Below are 23,125 nucleotides of genomic sequence, written 5' to 3' on the forward strand. Positions count from 1 at the left end.
ACAAAAGGTAAGGAAAATAAGACCGCTTCCCAGCAAGGATGCAAGAAACAAATTAGTGGCCATCTTGCGGAACAAAGGTTGCCAGATATGGAAAAACACCATTTTAAAGTGCTTTAGAATCCTGCTATAAGTGGCGGCCGTAATGGAGTTTTCATCATGGGACAGTTCCTTGCAATATGACCATCCATACAGGAACAATGTTACCATCAATCGAAAAGATCTGGCTCAACAACTGGAAGGTTAATTCATCTGAATGACTCCATGCGTTACCCTCTAGAACATGTCCCATGATAAAATCGACATAGATGAAAAATTAAATATTAACATTATGTTTCTAAATGCTACCGACCATTACATGACATACGTGGCAGATGCTAGACCCTTATACACTCGGATTAGTATTTATATGGAAGTATATAATTTTCCAGTTGATTTTATAAATAACGAACTGCATTCTATCTGTCAGGACATAGCCCTGCTTGGAATTAAAGATGAAGGCTTTAAAATCATCCACCAAATCAAGCACCAGCATGAACAGAGTTCTTGGTAGCTGGATCCATAGCTGAAATCAAATTTTCAGTATCATATAATGGAATATCCTAAGAACTGTAAGAGCCTGAAAGGAGTAATTGTAGCCTAGGCACCCGTCGATCTGTCAATGACTGCTATCCCGGTAAACGTTGCCAACGTAAGTGATATGGCGAAAGTGATTCGGAAAAGCGGAATGGATGCAACATACACTCCAGTTACCTGCGTTTAAACGAACAAGTAGTGCTCCAGAGTCTGTGGCTTCGGAAAGCCTAACATCGAAATTATTGCAGTAAAGTCGGGAAAGACCATTTGGAAGACGGCTACAGAATGCAATGAAAGACAGCATCACATAAATTTTCCCTTGCCCAGTTTTACTATAGAATGTATGCCACTGTTAAACAAGACTGAAAGGGAAAGAACGAGGAAAAAAATTCTGTAAATATATGTGAGGATACCAAAATCTTTTAAGCATTCAGAGTCTCAAAGTCTTAATCCAGCTTTGATCACAGTTTAGTTTTTTAGTTTTTATCGTCTCATTTCTCTTTCTGCAAATTTCTAAATTTTTCCTTTGGTTACATGCAATTCATTAAACAAAACAAAACAAAAAAAAAAAAAAAAAAAAAAAAAAAAAAATTCAACACTTCAAACTTTAATACTTTCATACATTTCAGAAAAATTCTACTATCTTTCAGATACAATATGTTTTCTTTAGTCCATGCACTTAACTAATACGTTTTATAGTTCTATGAATAGTGAAAATATCGTTGTTAATCGAACTAATCATCTTTATAATTGTTTTGTATTTATGATACTGATGTACAATTAGAGGTTATGAGCAATAATTTATGATTATTTAATAAAAACATAATTACAGCTATCATTAAAAATGGGACGAAATCTAACTTTCTGTAAAGCGACTTGACAGCCAAGAAATATTGAGAAAACAGTACTACCCAATTCAAAATGTTGACATAGTTCTACTTAGCATTAGTAAAATTATCTCATAGAAAATAATTGAAGTAATGAAACTTTCATTTTGATGTATATAAAAATTACATACAGAGTGAGAATTATTAAAGAAAATTATAATACGTTGATATTTATACAATAAAAGATATTGTGATGATAATGCATCAACATTTCTACTCTCAGAACTTTTGACTAATTGCGTAAAATGGTGTGTTTTTCTTTTTCTGACACCAGCTGATATGTTATTTTCTTCCTTTACGTTCATATGGGGTTTGTATAGACTAGGATTAAATAATGACGACACCACTTGATGAAGTATCGAAACGCACTTTATTATCCAGTATTGTCAGGACAGCTTCAAAACACGTTTTTGCAGTCGTCGATGAACTACTGTAAACACGCTGACACAATCAGCGACACAGCCTCCAGGTTATCAGGCTATCACGGTGGAAACAGCTTCATGGCAAAGCACTAGAGTACAGCTCCCGACTCTGCTCGGTCGTTCTCGGAACTCCACATACTCTCGAGACTCTCCACACTACAACTCGCGATGCACTCGAAGACACACAGAGCACAGCTCTCGACTCTTCGGTTCAGTCGCTCTCGGAGCTCAACATGCTCTCTCGACGATGCACTAACCGTGATACACTACGAGATCCTTTTGGTGCACTCGACGACCCACTCGGCACTCACAGCCTGGCTGTCAACTCGATCGACTCCGCAAAAATTACTCTCGCTAGGCGAGACACCAACTCGATACTAACTATCTTGCAATTCTAGACGAGGCACTCACTGACTCGCCCTCTCAATGAGGCACTCTAGATACTAACTAACTCTCCGCGTACCAGCAGGGTTTATATAGCTTTCGGCTTGTGTTTGAGAACATTCTGGGCTAAACCGGTGAGAATTCGTTCCAGAAGGTTCTCCATCCATCCATGGCACATTGCTAATTTTGTCGCCAAATGTGGAAACTCTGCATTCCCTTGCCATTTTATGGCAACCCTAAAACTGCTTTGCAGGGAAGCCATCTCACCGTGCCTGTACATTTTGTAACACTGCCCCCTCTTAAGGACTGCACGTCCCAGGCAGTACAACCCTTGGTAAGAAACCAAATTCGATACACACAAAACATAATAAAACAAGCAAATAACATAACTAAAGAAACAAATATTTACACCATGTGCATGTTGTATACACAAATCAAACATATAACAATTTTAAATTATACACATTAAAGTTCTGAATAAATTTCAGTCTCAGTCTTTTCATTAAAATATACCCGGGTCAAATAATTTTCCACTGCAATTCTCAGATATATTTATGTTTTGGATATCACAGTCTGAAGATTCAGTCCTTGCAGACTTTTCATCCACAGGAAGATCAGAAACAGTTTCTTCACCACTTTGCAGTTTGTTCGCATCATGTGTACAGTTCTTTTCGGTATTTTCAGCAGCCGGTACATGTTCATTTTCCACCTTTTCCTGGAAACCAGCTCCAAATTCTGCATCAGAATCATGAATGGAACCTGATTCTTTACAAACAGAAGCATCCTGGTTTAGAATGAAGTCCTTATCTGCAAAATCTTCATTCTGAGAAGCACACATGGTTTGCAAAGTGGGTGAATTTTCTCGCAATACTGGAGCACTTTGCGTAATTTGTACATCAGCTTTTCCTACCTAAGCGTCACATGAATTTTCAGATGGTTCAATACTTGCTAACTGCGACTTTGTAACTTCATTATCACTTTCTTCTATCTCTCCTTCAGGCACATGAGAATCAAAAACTTCTTTTCGGTCTTTCATTTCTTCACCTTTTCAATCTTTTCTTTTAATCCCGTTAAATGTTTCATTCTTCATTTCTTGATCTTCTTCAGACAGTTCATTAGCTACTTCCTTCATTTCTTCATCCTTTGATACTTCAAACGCCACTTCAGTCATTTTCACATCATCTTTTATGGCTCTAGTTTCTTCTGTAAGCTCCACTTTCATCTAAGGGAGTTACTTTTGCACCTTTTCCTGGCCGACATTTATTTCCTCTCATCGGGCTTTCTTCTCTTCCAGTCCGGCTTTGATCTCAGCTGTCATATCTTTATATCCAGCTATTATCTCATCATATCCGGCTTTTAGCTCTTTCAGTTTGGCTTTTATCTCTTCCTGTCTGGCTTAGATCTCGGCTATGAGGTCTATCAAAATCTTAAGACTCCTCCGCCATGGCTTTCCTTTGCACGCGGGTCACTGGCATTCACTCGCAAATCCCACTTCTGACACCAATTGTTGCGGTTTTTCTTTTTCTGACACCAGTTGTTACGTTATTTTCTTCCTTCACATTCGTATGGGGTTCGTATGGATTTGGAGTGAATAATGACGACACTACTTGATGAAGTATCAAAACACACTTTATTAGCCAGTATTGTCAAGAGAGCTGCAAAACATGTTTTTACAGTCGTCGATGAACTACTATAAACATGCTGACACGATCAGCGACACAGCATCCAGGTTATCACGATGGAGACAGCTTCACGGCAAAGTACTAGAGTACAGCTCCCGACTCTGCTCGGTCGTTCTCAGAACTCCACATACTCTACAGACTCTCCACGCTACAACTCGCGTTGCACTCGAAGACACACACAGCACAGCTCTCGAATCTTTGGTTCAGTCGTTCCCGGAGCTTAACACACTCTCTCAACGATGCACTAACCGCAATACACTATGAGACTCTTTCGGTGCACTCGACGACCCACTCGGCACTCGCTGCACGGCTGTCAACTCGATCGACTGCGCAGGAATTGACTCGCTAGACGAGACACCAACTCGATACTAACTCTCTCGCAACTCTAGACGAGCCACTCACTGACTCGCCCTCTCGATACTAACTCTCCGCATACGAACAGGGTTTATATAGCTTTCGGCTTGTGTTCGAGAACATTCTGGGCTAAACCAGTAAGAATTCATTCCAGAAGGTTCTCCATCCGTCCATGGCATATCGCCAATTTTGTTGCCAATGTGGCATGCCTTCCCTTGCCATTTTATGGCAACCCTAAAACTGCTTTGCGAGGAAACCATCTCACAGCGCCTGTACATTTTGTAACAATATGAAGAATGTATTTTACATGACATTCACTACTTTAATTTTATGTTAATGCACAGTGCACTAGTAATAGTAATATGTAGAAATAACTACGTTTCCATGGTAGAATGCGTAAATAACCGTAAAATAAGTATGCTAATATTAAAAATAACAGTAATTGTTAATAAATAAAAACCATGACAACATCTGTTGGACTAATCACTTCCTCTTCTGCTGCCTCGTCTATGCTCTTCATTCAAGAAAGACCTCCAAGGTACATCTGCCGAACTTGTTCATGGCATAGTGCTTCAAATACCATTTGAGTTCTTTCAATCATCCTCTGCTAGTTAAGTCAAACCTTCATCTTTCCTCCAGATTTTCAGAAATGCGATGAAAATGCTGTTTCCAACATCCACATCATACCACAACACATCAACCTCATTTATACATCCTGTATTGAGCACCTGCATTCACGTTTTTGTGCACATCGGCATGGTAAAACCCCTGCTTACTCTTCCATATGATGGTTCACACAGGAAGCAACATTTCACCATTCTATCGACAAGAAAATCAGTCTAGGAATTGACCGGTTAAAGCCTGCATTCCTTGAAGCTTTCAGTTCTCCAAAGCCTGCGATTCTACTGTTTCATCTGACATTCCACTTCCTAGACCTTCATCCCTCGACACATGCTTTCAGTTCTCCGAGGCTCACGAAGACATGTACGCATCAACAACAGATACTTGTAACTTTGTTCATAATCATTGGCACTTGGGAGCAGGGCTTAATTTCTAAGATTAGAAGTGCCAGATCCCTATGAAGATCGTCAGCAGAGAAGAACAAGAGTAAATAAATAAATAAAATGACAATTAAACTCATTAATAATTTATAATTAAATAGTTATTATCAAATTAATAGATATTTAATTAATGTTTATAAATTTTTATTTAATCAATAATTATTATATAATTAATTATAATAATTGATAATTATTATGTAATAAAATAATTAGAGATTGAAGTAATTAACTAATTAAAATTAAATAAAATGTAAAGAGATAAATTGAAATTTAATATGCGATTTTTAATATAATTTTATTGTTAAAATAAAATTTTCAAATTAAAATTTCTACTGAAATTGTTATTCAATTACATAAAAGAAATGCCACAGCCTTATTCAGGGCTCCGATGCGTTCTGTCCCAATTTAAGTTCTGATCGTAGGGAAGGGGGAGTTCTTTTATCATCAAAAAGATTTTTACTTAAAGTATAGCTGATGAAAATTCCAGGGCAAAACAGAATGAGGGTATCAGTGGGTGGAAGCAAAAAATGAGGGGAATCTTGGGTGAGAGAGAACGTTCTCTTTAAATGCGGCTCTCTGTTGATATAATTATAGCCATCAAGCAGATGGGTGTCAGGGGTAAACGAGTCCTAAATCGGACTTCTACTTGTAAAGTTGCTGGTTACGCTCCCCCTTCCCCCATTAGTGGATACCATGGAAGTAAGAAAGGAGTGGCCAAATCGGCATTAGAAGTGAAGCACTGCTCCAAAGCTTCGGTCACCAGATGGGGTATCTTTTGTTTACATTCAGAAGCTCGCTTGACAGCGCTCTGATATTATTCCGACACATGACAGTTCTATACAAATCGAAAAACGAGACACTTCCACATAAATAATAGCAATTTGTATAGTTTAGCAACATTTACGCAAAAATCACATCTTGGTTATTTTTCAATAACTAACAATAGCGATTTTGATTATTAATTTGTTTTATAAAATTCTAAGCTGTTGAACTATAAAAATATAGATTTTAGCAAAAAAGTTATGCTTAAAGAATGAAAAATACCTCACCGTACCTTTAAAATTGTATACATTTTTCGATAATCTTAATACAGTATTCACTACTTTAATTTTATGTTTCAGATGCCAAAATGTTTTAAATAAAATAAATTTTTTTTTCACATCCACATATTATCGTAACATGTACTTTTTAAAATTAGTGTAAATTACATTACTCGAAAAGTATAGTGAATGCACAGAAATTAAAGATTTCCACATGCCGGAAATGAAAAATATGAAATATGTATGGGTGTTTATGCATGTGCTTCCAAAAAGCATGTATCTGCCTTTAACAAAATACGTAAATATTTATTAAATTATTTATAAATGTATTTGAAATGAAGGATTTATACATTCATACATAACTGTGAAAGTTACTGTGAAGAAATCTAATTAAATGTATCTAAATTTATAATGATTATAAATATTATCTAAATACATAATAACCTGAACATTGAATTGTAAACATAAATTGACATCCTGTTGACAAATACTTTATAAAACTATTTAAGCAAGAATTGTTCGTACTGGAAAGCAATCTATTAAAAGGTATTGTAAAGCAATTTCTATGTGATGCCTATTTAAGAAAGTAATAAAGGAAGAGTTTTGGAATATGTATTTTTGAAATTAAGGGTAAAAAAATCTAATAAGTATAATTAAAAGAATTATTCCCCTTACATTTTATAATAAGTCAATAACAAGTTTTAAATAATATTTAAAATAGAATCCTTACTTTATTCCCTTTCAGAAATATTTAGAGAAAGTTAAGTACTATTTAAAGTATTTTGCTATTAAATTAAAAGATGCTCTAATTTGAAATGGACCGAATAGAACATTATTTATAAATTGACTTATAGTTTTTGATTTAAAAGATGCCTTAGAAACTAAAAAATCATGTCATATTTGAGAAAGTATTTTAGAAAGAAGCTCTATAAAGAGAAAAGAAATAATGCATAATTTTAATAATACAATAAACTTTGATCTTAATTTTTGTAATCCTTAACCGAATCAAATCTAATTACCTTAAATTTTTTATCTAATGTAATTAACAAAAACTTGTGAAAATATTTCAAATTAAACCATTCTGAGCAAACTGTTCTGTGAAAAGTATAGCATTTACTTCTGTTCAGACTGAAATGTTGTTTAAATATGTATTCTTTTCATATACTTAGGACTCTGAAGTATTGTAGAAAAAGAAAATATATTCATTTATATGCATATTTACGACGTAATTACAAAATATTTACATCCGATCATGTCAAAACCATTGAACTCAATGGTAAATTACCCAATGTTTTGGTCACCAAAGAAGAGATCGCCAGTGCATCAAAGCAGGGTATGGGGAAACTGGTTTAGGGCCACTCCATCTAACTTCCTACCTCCATGTTGGATACTGTGGGAAGACGATGTATAGGACGTGCTTGAGCAGTTGATCACAGTATTTCACTCTTATTGTACTCATTGTCACTTAACGCCACATTTAAGAACACAAATTTTCCTTCCTGAGACGATAACTAACTGCAAGCATCGATAACAATACACTAAATACAATGGCATGGCAAGAAATTTAGGCGTTCCTAAACAAACTTCCAGAAATTTATTGCTTTTCTTAAAGGGAAAGGTTTCCGCATGTGAGTGAGGGGGCTTTACTTGAACGTCTCATGTTCTCATGAGTTCGTATTTCTAGGGAAATAGAGTATTGCAAAGTCTGTTTATTGTTAAACTAAAACGTTAGGAATTCTAAATTTTTTTCCCCTTAAATTGTGGTTCAGTTTTATAAAAATAAAAGCTAGGCTTGAAGAACAGCAAACACAAAGCGATGCCTTAGAAAAATATTTGAAAACTGGAAGTGATAATAGTGATATTAAAAGTGACAATTCAACAACAGAAATTTCAAGAAATGCAAGTAATAATGACAATGTAAATATTGTGAATTTTGCTGCATCAACTTCTGTGGGTACCGGGTGCCTAAGAGATGAATCTGTAGTGTGCTGGGAAGCAGGGAAAGACATTTCATTTACTGAAAAAAATCATGATGTTGATAATCACGAAAAAGAGAAAAGGGAAGAATGGGAGAAGGAAAAACCTAGTTTCTGACGATCCCGGTAAATGGCCTATAAACCTAACCCACAGTCAAGTACAATATATAATTGAAAATTTCCCAAGTCAAGTTCAAAACATAGCATTTCCCAGAGATGAGCAAAATAAAAAATTTTCAGTCATATTTTTACCGTACTTTAAGCAATGGTGAAAAAATCCACTGTCCTTGGTTATTATATTCTTTATCTTTGAATAGTGTTTTCTGTGCTCCATGTAAACTATTTTGCACCGATGTCACAGAGAAAAAGGAGCGTATATATGGTAAAGAAGGAGTGAACGATTGGAAACACTTATCTTTAATCTTGAAAAGGCATGAGAGCATATTAATCCATATTAAATATACTAAACAAATGCATGTGATTTGAGTGTAGCACTGAAAAAGGGTACGACAATCGACTCGTCAATCAGTGATTATACGAACTGGAAAAAAATCATTGGCATGCCATTATTGAAAGATTGATGCTTATTGTCAGATATTTATCTCATCAGTGCATGGCCCTTAGGGGTTCATCACAAAAACTGTTTCAGCCAGATAATGGAAATTTCCCTTCAATTGACTCAAATGATTTCCAAATTTGACGCAGTTCTTTCCGAACATTTATGTAGAATACAATCCAAAAATTACAAAAACGCGCCTCACTATCTAGGTTGGGAACACCAAAACGAAATGATTACATTATTGGCAACAACTATACAAGAACAAATATTAGACAGAATACGACAGGCAAAATATTTTTCTATAATTCTAGATTGTACCCCACATATTTCACATACTGAACAAATAACTGTTATAATTCGACGTGCTCCTTGCGCCCCACCAGTTAAGATTTATGAACATTTCTTGGGATTCTGCCCAATTACAGATACAACTGGTCAAGGATTATATGAGTTTATAGTAAAAAACTTTCAAGAGCTAAAACTGGATATGAATAATTTACGTGGACAAGGTTATGACAATGGGGCTAATATGCGAGGAAAACACACAGGACTACAGAAAAAAATTTTGGACGCTTGTCCCCATGCAATTTTTATTCCTTGTATAGCTCACAGTTTAAATCAAATCTTGTTGTGAACGACGGTGCTAAAGTAAGCTTCGAAACAGTTGATTTTTTTTTACTTAATTCAGGAATTGTACATTTACTTCTCAGCATCAAATTATAGATGGAGTATTTTATTAGCGCATATTCCGAAACTTGCATTAAAACCATTATCAGATACAAGATGGGAAAGTCGTATAGAAGCAATCACAACATTTAAAACACAATTAGGTGAAATATATGATGCTCTAGCAGAATTAAAAGATGATGCAACTAGGGATATAATTACGAGAACTTTGGCAAATTCACTGGGTAAAAAAAATCAGTATCTTTAAATTTATATTTTCAACAACAATCTGGCATGCAATTCTTAATAAAGTCAATGTAGTGAGTAAACTTTTACAAAGTCCAAAATTAAACATTAAATCTTCAGCCAAAGTCGTAGAAAATTTAAAAGACTACTTTGTTAAAATAAAATGTGACGAACATTTCAAAATATTTATGGATGCTGCAAAGCAAATTGGTGCCGAAGTTGAACTAGAAGCAAAATTTTAGCCTCCAGCAGCAAAAAGCATTGGAAAAAGAAAAAGAAATTTTGATTACGAACACGAGGATGAAAGCATTTTAGATCCAGAGAGCTCTTTTAAAGTCAACTTTTACTTTAAAATTTTGGATGCAATAATTGGGGCTATAAATGAGAGATTTCAATTATTATACCAACATATTAACATCTTTAAAATTTTATATAATATACACGAATATGGCGACCTTAAAGACAATGAACTGAAAGCCCACTGTGCCGAAGTGGAACTAGCCTTGACAGACAAGAAGCTAAATCATAGCAACATTAACGGGGTGGAATTATTCGAAGAAATTAAAGCTATGCAACCCCATGTTAAAACTAATATGAATACAATTGGAATTCTTGAATACATACTAGAAAATAATTTATCGTCATCTTTTCCCATTTAACCGTACTAATTAGAATTTTCACTGTTGCAACTGGAGAACGTTTATTCTCCAAGCTCAAGTTGATAAAAACTATCTTAGATCATACATGAGTCAGGAAAGATTATCGGCCTTCTATTGAACACGAATTGTGCGATACCATAGACCTTAATAGTGTGTTAAAAAAATTTTCGGAAACAAAATCTCGGAGAGTGCAATTTTAACTTTTATCCTAAAAACAATTTGAGAAGTGTTTTAAAGCTCCCAGGTTCTTTTTTTCAGCATTATAAGGTAAGTTTTTTTTTAAATCCGTTTGATTTAGTTCCCACAATTTTACTAATTTTTCTTTCTATTTTTAAAACGATTTCGTTAAAAATTAGGTCTATTTTATATTAAGACATTGACTTTTGAAGTTTTATAACTGGGGGGGGGAAAACTCTTTAAGACAAATTTGCTGAAAAATTATTGTTTGGAAAAAGGTAGAAATTTACATAAATTGCATTCCATTCCAACGATCTTCATTTTGTACTCTTAGAGAAGAGGGGTGGGACGGGGCGGTGAAAACTATGTGGGTACACAGGCAGCCATCACCCTAGCGGCGGCCCTGATTACTTGTGATGAAAAGTGGATTTACTTCAACAACACAGCCCGAAAAAGGGGTTGGTCTGCGCCCAGTGAGCCTGTCAGCAGCATCCCAAAGTGCAATTTTACGAACAAAAAAAGTTCATGCTTTGTATCTGGTGGGATTGTCGTAGTATTATTTATTCACGAGTATCTGGAAAAATGATTTCGTTAAAAATTAGGTCTATTTTTTATTAAGACATTGACTTTTAAAGTTTTATAACTGAAAAAAAAAAAAAAAAAAAAAAAAAAAAAAATTTTTTTTTTAAAGACAAATTTGCTGAAAAATTATTCTTTGGAAAAAGGTAGAAATTTACATAAATTGTATTCCATTCCAAAGATCTTCATTTTGTACTCTAGAGAAGAGGGGGAGGGACGGGGCGGCGAAAACTATGTGGGCACACAGGCGGCCATCATCCTAGCGGCGGCATCGATTACTTGTGATGAAAAGTGGATTTACTTCAACAACACAACTCGAAAAAGGAGTTGATCTACGCCCAGTGAGCTTGTCAGCAGCGTCCCAAAGCACAATTTGACTAACAAAAAAAGTTCATGCTTTGTATCTGGTGGGATTGTCGTAGTTATTCACGAGTATCTGGAAAAAAGTAAAACCCTCAACAGTCAGGCATACAGTGAGATGCTAGTCCATGTTGACACAGCTATCAAGGGAAACCACTGAACTGAGTTCCAGTGCAAAAAGGTAATGTTCCATTAAGATACTTCCGTTAGCGGCCGCCACCCACCAGCGGCCGAGCGGTAAAGTCGCTGAACACTGGTAGTTCGGTCCGAGGTTCGAATCCCAAGAATGGGCTGGCTGTATGGGCGTTTTCGTGGTTTTCTCCATGTGTAATGTGTATACGAGCCAGTTTCCCTTAAAAAGTCCTCTACGAAGGCATCCCTCCCTAGGCAAATAGCCCTAGTGTGCTTTGCCATAATTAAATACACCAACACCAATCCATTAAGATAATGCAAGACCACACATGTATGCATTCACCGCCTGGACTCTGTATGGACTGGAAAGGGATCTTTTACAATACCCACCATATAGCTCCAATATCGCTCCTTTGAACTTCTTCTACTTTCTTTCACACCTGCAACTACATCTTGCTGGTGCTATCTTCAATTCTGCACAAGATGTCCGAAATGAGGTTGATCTATTTTTGAACTTGTGGTCACCAAATTTCTCAGCCGAATGAAAAACTACCAAAACGCTGGCAGAAAATCAGCATGTGGTGATTACTGCTCGGACTAAAGGTACTGGTTTCAGGTTTTCTTCCTAACTTTATTAAGATTGTTTTTTAATGAAAACTTTCGTTACAACTAGATATTTTGTAATCTAATTACAGTAACGGAAGTAAAAACAAAGAAGCCTTATGTTTTGTATAATAACATTTCCTAAGGGCTGTAATAAATTCTTTCTGTTTTGCTTACCTGTTCATTTAATTGTTTAGCAAAATTTTCAATTCTTTTATGGAAGAAATAAAAAAGTGAGAAGAAATGTTCTATATTATATATAACATAACAGAAATATAAATGCAGCCAAATATATAACACTCAATATTAAAAAAATATTTATTTATTAAAAATTTTAAAAATTCAAACAACTTTTAAACACACAAGCTTCACAGCATCAAAAATATATATACAACCACATATTTTTCTCTCTTTAATTACAAAAATTAATTTTTTGGCACTTGGTTGTAAGTAGGATTGTAACAAACTAAAATAATGAGGAATAAAATTATTTGATCTCAATTAAGTAGTTACTTTTTATAATGACAAAAGGTATTGAGTAATATGAAGCAAAACAGTCTAGAAATGCATATAAAAAGGACAAAATTTTGATTTGTGTGAAATATACAATTTTATAGACAGACCTAAAGCAACAAAACATTTTGATTTCTTTAAGAAGCTACTATTCTATAGTATGATGCACTAGGGTATTTAGCCTATATTACAATTCAGAGTTTTTAATAACACTTTGATAGAAATTATCTAAAACCACAATGTCTTTCAGCTTTTCAATTGCAAATCTTGTACCTTTTACTGTAAATTTTACATAATACCGAGCATCATTAAGCCTCACATACCTATATGTAATTTCTCGTAGGTTTGTCTGCTGCTTTAAATAATCTATCACAGCTGTTTCATCCTGAACAATTTTCTTACTGAATTTCATATTTTGTTTATTATGTTTATCAAATAAAGGAAGCTGAATAGTATCAATAATTCCATCTTGAGGAGAATAAAATACCATATCAGCATAATGCCCCTTTTCATCTGGAATTCCTAAATACTGTGGATTGTATGTGCAAGCTAATTTTATAAGAGTAATCCAAGAAACCAAAGCTAGTTCTTGTTGTGTGATTGAACAAGTGTTTTCGAAACACTGACTACCTTTCTCTGATATTTTAAGCAAAGCTTCAATTACATAGTAACAAGGAGATATTGCTTTTTTAATGTCTTTCCTTTTCTTTAATCTTTTAATATAACTAACGTCACAATTAAGTAATTCAGAAGTAACTACTCCAAATTCTTTGCTTATATATTTTTGAAATTCTTTCAAATCGTAATCCGAAAAGTATTCTTTTTGGTTTTCCAGCCATTTTTTCAATATATTATAAGCAACATCTAATAAATCATATCTAGCTTCATAAATATACAAATCTTCACAATTCTCAGTAAGCTCAGGCAAATGCTTTGCAACACTTTTATCTACAATTTCTTCAAGAAGGGATTTTGAGTTATATTTTTTATATTCTTCTTGACTGCACTTTTTGTTTTTAATTTTCAATGCAATTAATACATCAGCTACTGCCCATGGCAAGCCAAAGAAATGAGAACTATTTTTGGTTGAACTACTATAAGTAACCATGTACCAAGCACTGGCCTTTTGAAACATCTTATCCGTAAAATTATCTTTTGGTTTGCCACCAAACTCTGAAAAAAATTGATTCTGAAAGCTTCGGAACATTCGTGGTATTTCAAATTCCAAAAGAGCTACTAAGTTATTTAAATCATGTCTATTTTCAAGATGGTGTGGAGGATTTAAAATTGCACCAGAAAGCAGTTCTCCTTCATTTTCAAATGAATATATTTGTAACAAATGCTCTATTTTTCTTGAATATTTTTTTAACATTCTTACAGCATTTTTTTCGTAATTTTTCCATGACTGATGCTTTAAATCTTGATCAAGCCTATAGTCAATTTCATGCTTTTCATTTTCCAGTCCTAATTCCAAACGTTTGCAATTTCGATACAAAAAACCAAGGGCCTTTTTTGATAAGTAGGAGTCTTTTTGTTGTAATTTTTCCATAAAATCAGGATATTTAGAAACTTTGACATCCTTAGTATTCGGTACTGCTTTACCAGATTTTGGAAAGTCTAGACACAAGGAATAAAGTTTGGCTATATGCAGGCAAGTTTTACTAAAAATGCCTTCATTCAGGTAATCTGCAAAGGCTAGATGAGCATTTGCAACAAGGCCAACTTTATCATTCATAATGTATTCACACAAATGATCCAATTCATCCGCAGGCTGTAAAATTAAACATTAAGAATATGAAATCACTGGAAAAAGATCTAGAAAATGCTATATGGGATTATACACATCTATATGATACATCAACACCAGTAGTTAGTACTAAACCCAAAAGGAATATAATTATTAATACAGTAAAAAAAATGTCTTTTTTTGCAGATGTTTTGCAACTAAATGAGAAAAAGAAATCTATTTAATGATATTTTAAAATAAATTCAAGTATTTTATATTTATTTAGCAGCATACATAAGCAAAAAATAAGTGCATTAAATTTCGTGATAGTATGTCATCATACTGCTAGAATTAGTTTCAGGATTATGCAAGAGAAAACTGCCTGAAATTTGAAAGTGTTATTAATTAATCATAAATAAATTCAAAGGGAAGAAACCACATTAAATGATACAAATAACATCAAAATAAGGTTAATTACTTAAAAATTGAATTACAATAATCAATGACATTTTGGTGAATGTAGTTATATTAACCCTTTGAGTACTGAATTATTTGAAGATTTTTTATGCCCATGGGATGGATTTAATTTGTCGCTATATGGATTAATATGTAAAAGTAACACATTTTATTTGGAATATACTTATATTGACAATATAAATATATTTTTGAGTTATAAAATAATTATATAAATATATTTTAGTTACAAAATATAAATAAATATATAAATGAAACAAAATAGAAATATTTATATACTCGTCCACCATAACTTCGTCCAAGTAAGCAGATGACGAGTCTCACTTGTCAAATGTACCCAAAGGGTTAAATAGTTAGCCTAGATGACTGATTATTTTTTTTATTTTACTACAAAATGACAACTATGGCATTTATTAAAAAGGGGGAGAAAGAATAAAAAATAATTTGCACTAAAATCCTAATATACGCTTCGGCATTGGCACGATTTTGTTGCCAACACCAAAATGACCCGTTTACAGCTCATCATCATGTTGCCCAAACCCATGTAAACTGATTTTGCTTTAGACAAGAATGGGTAGATATTTTCTTTAGTTCAACAGGCACTGCATACCCTCATTAAAGTCTCTCGATTCTTGAGGTTACAGGAAACCAAAGTTCCTGGAAACTTGCTTTGTCTTTTTAAAAGACAATTTGATTGGAGCTGTGAAACTTGGCTCTACGCTAGCTGCTCAAATGATGCTCATGCGATACATAATTTGCTAAGAAAGTGATCGCTCCCAATGTTGCCGTAAAATTTACTCTTTTGGAGACTGCCATATGAAATTACCCAACTTTTCCAGAATTTGACTAAAATATTTAAATTCTCCGACTTCTTCCGGTTTTCCAGGTAGCATAATAACCCTGACAATCTTAGAGAATGCAAAAAAAGAAATTTAGCAAAAATGTTATCAATTATAGATAACCTAAAAGTGAATAAAAGCAGAAAATGAAATAAGTTGTCAATGTTCCAGAATGTTCAATGTTCTGGTCAATGTTCCAGAATAAGTTGTCAATGTTCAAAACCATACACACTTCAGCACATGGAAATTAAGGACCAGCAATGAAAAAAATTAAGGATCTATCAAGAAAATAGGAACTGAATAAACTAAAGCAATTATCTAAACCTGAACTTCACTTTTGTAAATTACAAGAATAAAAAAATTTGTAAATAGGATACATTATTATTAAACATAATCTAATATTTAGCTTAATTACAAAAAATATTCAAAAATAACATTAACTTCACAACTTGTTTCAAGTAATTAGCATAAAATTATAAAATTTCTCAAAATATTTATATTTTACACTTATAATTATCCGGATTAGAAATCATTCATTTCATCGCATATTTGCTCAGTCCAGAGGTATATGCAAATTTTATGTCAAGTGGCATAAGTTCAACTGTGAAATAAAATAATAATCAGCATGGCTAATAACAGAAGCTTTGCTGTTGCCACCGCAATTGCTTGCTTAGAGATAAAGAGCCACTGATCAGAATAGACGTAAATGCCTGATATTGGTGAAGTGTTGTAAGTTTGCCTGGCCCATTTAGTGTCATGGCACCATGTAGATTTGCTTATGTTGTAACTCAATTAATATACATTATTTAATATAAAGTTCCAATAAGCCAAAGTATAAGAGATGATAAGTTGTTTTGTATTATTTTTAAGTCTCATTAGCTGTAAAGAAATAAATTTGTATGTTCATTTTTACAATTTCATGTTTATTTTGCATACACAATAAGAATTAAGGTAAAGAGATCACCTTAACATGCATATATAACTTCTAAGGATGAACAGTTAGTTACAAATAATTAAACTACATAGTTAGATAATCTTAGTCATAACAGATTTACATGGTTACAATTACAATTTTTCTTTTATTTCTAAAAAAATATCAAGAAAGAACTAAGAACATTTTATAGCAGCTATAACTTATGATATTAATTCTAAAATGACATAAGTCTAACTACAGTCAAAAGTCGTTAATTCGGACACCCATAATCCGGAATGATCTATAATCTGGACCTCAAAGCTACAAACTTTCTGCGCATGGGTCACGTTGACGCATGTGTATAGGTGTTTACGCATGCGCATAATACGTTTACGTGTGCGCATTTAATGTATAACGGACGGTATAAGCTAAAATTATCTAATTATCTACTTCAGTTAATGTTGCAGATTGCATTGTTCCTTAATCTTCGAAATGGATCCGGCTTATTATTTTTTGCAGACTGTTAGAGCAATTCTATAAAAGTAAGCTTGAACTTTCGATTATGTCAAATAGAATTTCTGATGCTGGAGCTTCCAAAGGATCTACAAAGCGAAAGTATATTTCGATGTCCATCAAACAAAAAGTGGAATTGCTTCAAAAAATGGATAAAGGCATATTCTTTGTTTCTCTAACCATTCCGAAATCCGTTTATCAATTTCACGCTGCTCTGCGGCAAGGGGGCGGCCCCCGGCGCGCAATGAATTGGAAGTTGATCTGTCAGCACTATCCTTATCTTCAGAGCAGATGTTTTTATTTTATTTGGCTTATAATTTCTTATTAAATGCAGTATTTCATCTCGATGTACTCCGTCTTTGATATGATTTAAATAAAATTCCTCGTCATTATAATTCGCTTCCGATAGTGAAGAAAGTGACACAGAGGTTATTGAAAACGAAAAAATTTCGATTGACAAATTAGTCGGTATTCTTGACACAGCAATTATAGGATATGAACAGCAGAACTTTGTAACTGAACAAGAAATTATGTCTGATTATAGAATTAAACAGAAAGTATTATCACATAAAAGGAAGCAACTTAAACAACTTACATTGAAAGAAATGTTTAATAAAGTAAACAAATAAATATTAAGCTTTTTTTTTTTGTAAATTTTGATACCCTTTAGATCATAATTGTTCTTTATTTCATAAATTACGGTTTCATATTTTTAGTTTTATAATTTCTGCATGTCATCTTACCAGATTTAAACTGATGATCTATAATTGGGAAAAATCGATAAAACGGAATCGCCGAAGTCCCGAAGAGTCCGGATTAAGGACTTTTGACTGTATACATTTAAAGCTACACAAATTTCATGTTTTGTAGAAACAAAAACATAAAAAAAAAAAAAAAACATTAAAAAAAAAAAAAAAAAAAAAAAAGCAGCTTATGTGTCTTTTTAATTAAAAATTTTCCAAATACTTTAGCTAATTTATGTTGCTTTCCTTCTCTTTAAGACCTTTTCTAAGTTCATTTCTTTTAATAAACAAATAAATATTACCGTGAGTCTCTGCTGCATCTTCTAAATTGTTAATGTATCAACAATATACATTTGAAGAATAATTTTCTTTCCCTTTATAAAAACAATTTCCTTTTTGATGAATTTCCTCCTCCATTCTAGAATTTTCAGATTTAAAGGTTTTTGTTATTTAAAAAAAATTCTTGCATTTAAAATGCATAGAAGAAAACTGCTAATTTTATTTCTTTAATAATATGAGTACTGAAAATAAACATGAAATGATATAAGGTCAAGACTGGCACCGGAGCTGTGAATACCATGAAGACACTTTTCATTTCAGCCCATTTTTCAAGAAATTGTAGGTCTACTATAAATCTTGCCTTTAGACCTTCCAAGGTGTGAAAAAATCTGGAAGAAAAATTATCCCTCCTAACTCTATAAGAGCAAACAGCCAGAAGATTTTTGAAAAGAAATTCAGAAAAGGTAAAGTGAATTGTCAAGAGAAAACTAATACACATTTAAATGTTCTGAAACAATTACATGGGAAAAAAAAACTTTTAACATGGTAAAAAATAATAAAAGACAAATGACATTAATTTTTAAATAATTACAGTAGCATTTTTTGCCCCTTAAGAAGTTTTGAAATGTGCTTTATAACACTCATCTTGTTTATTTTTTGGAACCAAAATATTTTAAAGTCAACAAAATGGAAAGTAATGTCACTTTAAAATATGGCAGAAGAAAATAAAAATGTTTTATTTTAATGCTATTTCTTAAATATAATTTAATATCATTATTTTTATATCAATGCTTGTAAAAAAATGTCAAAATTTCGCAAATGTCCAAACAAAAAATTTTGTATACAAACTAATTTTGAAATCACCAAAATGTTGATAAATCGCCAAATTTAATGCTGCATAAAAGTTGTTTTTGATGTAATATTTTATGAGATTTTCATTCGTAAAAAAAAAAAAAAAAAAATTAATTTACTTTGAAATGTTTATTGTTTTAGTTGAAGAAGGGTCTCATGCTTCTAAAACTTGAGTATCAAGCATTTATATTAAGAAGTAGGAAATAATTCAAGTATTAACTCATCAAATACATATCCATCAATACATTGTCAAAAAGTATTGCTTCAAAATGCTAATTCACACTCAAAATAGCAGTTATAAAAAAACAAACATAACAGATGAGCAAAATTGAGGTCTTTTTGCCAATTTTGGCCGAAATTATGAACTTTTAAAGACTAAAAATCATTTCCAAAAAAACCTTATGCCTTTTAAGTACTTTAAATGACTACATGAACCCAGTAGAACTCACTTAAATGGGCTTTTCAGACACTTAGAGGCTGAAGTAGGTCCACATATATAAATTTCTGCAAAAACTATTGGATTTACTAAAAATATTTATTCTGTCCACCACAATATTGAACAGTAAATTATATGTCATTCTAATATTTGTTACTTAGCCATAATTTAATTGTTTGTAATTTATTTTAGTTATAAAAACTTATTTATTATATCTATGTTCTTCATTAACATTCATCAAGTTTTCTGTAGTTTTTATATTAGAAATAATGCAGCATCTTATGAGGAATATAAAAGAGCTAAAAAATTGTACAACCACTCATTATTTTATCTGTAAAAAGAAATAATAATGCTTTTTTCATATAAATATAAACAAATATTACATCCGATAGCTTCTTGAAGAATTCATAACCCAAAATGCAGAAGCATCTTTATGAGGAAAAAATTAATGATCCAATTTCCATTTTACATTAAAAATGTTCCAAATTTATGCTTAAAAATAATGAAAGATAATAAAGTTACACTAAAAATTAAATATAACTCACTGTAATAGGAGTTTTACGATCCTGTGTCTTATCTTTTCGAACTGCATAATGCATTGGTTCTTTGTTATCAGATGGAAAGATCAAGTCCTTGAGCCACATTACATGATATTCATCACCATCCAAATCAGAACCTACATAATCATTTCATAATTTATGATTTTCTATACACAAAAATGTTTCACAAATTAAAAAGAAATAATTACTGATTTAAATGAATACAGATTAAAATAATAAAATTGTACAATTCTTCATTTGCAATGAACAAAAATTCAGTGTTTCTTATGCAGCTGAATGGCTGGTTTATTTATTGAAGTAACTTTAATCTCTGTTAATCATACAATTATTGCAGATGATATCATAAGAAATATAAAATAGCCTATTTTGTGCAAGATGATGATGTATGCTCATTTATATGAAGAACATTCTTTGCTTTGGTTGGGAACACTAAAATGACATTTAATAAAGGATTTTGAATGTTTTAATCTTAGGTCTTATCATACTGGTCATACCAAAGTTTTATCTTGTCATTTCTGCATTAAGAAATTATTTCAGGGCTGCCTAAGCCATATAATTGACATATACACGTGTGAAAAATTAGAAAAAAAAAAGACCTATGAAGCCAATCTCTTTGCCAAGATTATGTTAAGTTATTTGAACATAGCGAAGTACATGAGGGTTATCCATATAAGAGGAAGGATGCCTTTACGTAGGACTTGGACAAGGTCGAATTCTTATTAAACATGCAACTATGCCACCAAACACAACTATGTCACAAAACAACTATGCAGCCAGCCTGTTCACCTGGGTTTGAAACTGAGTCAAACTACAAAATGCCTCAAAAATTAGAGACCATTGAATGCAACTTATATTCAGTAATTTTAATTACTTGGCCACCAGTCAAGGGCTCTATTTGCCAAGAATCAAACCCAAGATGAAGTTTGAGTGTATATGGACTTTCCCTACACAGTCTATGACAGAACTCTGTTACAGCTGAAAAAATAGAGCAAAAGGACATAGCAAAAATGGATCTACAAAATGAGAAAAGTTCTTATATAATTTCAGATGGCAAACTATCTGCTAATGGTATTGCCGTCGTCACCAGGAATTATTTCATATTCAAGATTAAAAACACTAATGGAAACATGGGCTATTTATTTATTTATTTATTTAGGAACTCTTCCAGACTGGTTTCAGAAATGCATGTATGTTTGGATATATATGCGTATATGTGTGTATGTACATATCCATATACATACGTACATATATACATGCATACATGAACACACCCATCCATCTATACATATATATATACATGCATTTCTGAATCTGGTCCCAATAACAGAACAGTACCTTCATTTACTAATTAATTAATATTATTATTACTATTATTTTGGGCTGCTCAGAACTGAACCTTGGGAGTAGTTAGTGGCTATTCGGAACTGGATAATCATTCATTAAGACAGTGGAAACCATTTAACATGAAAAACAACTTAAGTATAAAATCAATCATAAAACTTCAGTAAATATTTTAGTATGACCTAAATCTGTTTATCAGTTAGCAGACAAGGCAGTTTAAATCTCCAAGTAAGGTTTTGCAAAGCAGTGGTAATGGTTAATAATTAAATCGATTATTAACCATTACTGAGCACTGGTTAATAATTACTGATAGTGCAAGAACAGTATAAGATCAAATTAGGTTAAAGTACTCAGACTCAAATCTTTCATTAACTACTTGATCTCAGATTTAAAATTTTCTGAATCCTGTCTTTTCATACTTACTACAATTTTACAAGTTTAAGAGAAATAGGATTTGCCAATCAGTTCAGTTTATGCCCAAATCAGATCAGACAGTACCAATTACACCCCATAATGCTTCACATACTATATTCATTTAAAAGTTAATTATATAAATGTTAAATTATTTATATTTTATTTAATTTTTGTTCTGGTGATAATAATACAATTATACATAAAAACTGTTTCTAACTTTATGGATTTATTATTATTTAATTAGAAGATTTCTAATAAATTTATATTCTTGATTTTGTTGAAGTTTAAATTAAAAACGAAAATACTTAATTTAGTGGAAATTAAGACATTTCTAATAAAAATGCTCATCCTGATACAATGGGCAAAATAACTGGGAATTAATGAATACATAAAAGAGCACTGATGTCCCTCATTTGAAAACAACTATTACTAAATTAAAGCTATAATTTACATTATACATTAAGTACTTAAACTGAAAATATGATTAAATTATATTGTTTCATGAACAATTCAAATTATACCTCACATAACTACCATGAACATTTGTAATATTAAAATACATTCCAGAATATTTGTTATAGCATTAATTGCTTATTTTTTTTTAAACTTATTTATTTTTAACCGATTAGCAAAAATTTGCTTCAGAAGTAGGATAAACTTTCCATTTCTAACGAATATTATGATTATTCTTTCCCTACATACAGAATTTAAAAAAAAATTATTAACCTTCTTTACTGAAATTAGAATGCTCAATAACATAAATGGCATTATTTTACTCCTAAATCAGTTAAATTAATATTTAAGCTATCAATAAGTCACTTGCTTGTAATTTTTTAAACTAAAACTTAGTTTTTGGAATAAAATCAGTTCAAATTCCTTTATCTCAAACTGAGTCTTCTAAAATCCTACAATAAGATTCCATTTTTAAGGTCTAATTTCTTGATCAAAAGTGGAATGAAGCTGTCGAAAGTCATAATATTTCACTGATGCTCAAGGTTTATGAACTATAACAAGTATGAATGAATCCCCTTCAGTAATTATTCATGAGGTAGTTCATATTGCTAAAAGCTTTCAGTAATATGCTATCTCTTATGTTTAAAAAATATTTACTTTAAAAGTGAACTTTGTAAAAGTTATATATGTATTTGCAAATACGTATGAA

General features: G+C 32.2%; 1 protein-coding gene across 7 annotated transcripts in view; it reads right to left on the bottom strand.

Moving 5' to 3' along the window:
- The window catches only part of LOC118198845 (uncharacterized), a 176,659-nt gene that overhangs the window by 93,748 nt on the left and 59,786 nt on the right, over nt 1-23,125 (bottom strand). For 4 of the 7 annotated variants that reach the window (XM_085811337.1, XM_085811334.1, XM_085811336.1 and 1 more), the window contains 2 exons: nt 20,194-20,324; nt 12,661-14,644 (listed from right to left, as the gene is read on the bottom strand). In XM_085811337.1, coding sequence (XP_085667463.1) covers nt 13,061-14,644; nt 20,194-20,324 — 1,715 coding nt within the window. In that variant the 3' untranslated portion in view covers nt 12,661-13,060. Of the gene's footprint in view, nt 1-12,660; nt 14,645-20,193; nt 20,325-23,125 lie in introns of those variants that run through there. The other 3 variants (XM_085811340.1, XM_085811339.1, XM_085811338.1) reach the window with 1 other exon arrangement.

The sequence above is a fragment of the Stegodyphus dumicola genome, chromosome 2 (genome assembly GCF_044657685.1).
Source record: "Stegodyphus dumicola isolate Sdum_Otavi_A_Nest chromosome 2, ASM4465768v1".
NCBI lineage: Eukaryota > Metazoa > Arthropoda > Arachnida > Araneae > Eresidae > Stegodyphus > Stegodyphus dumicola.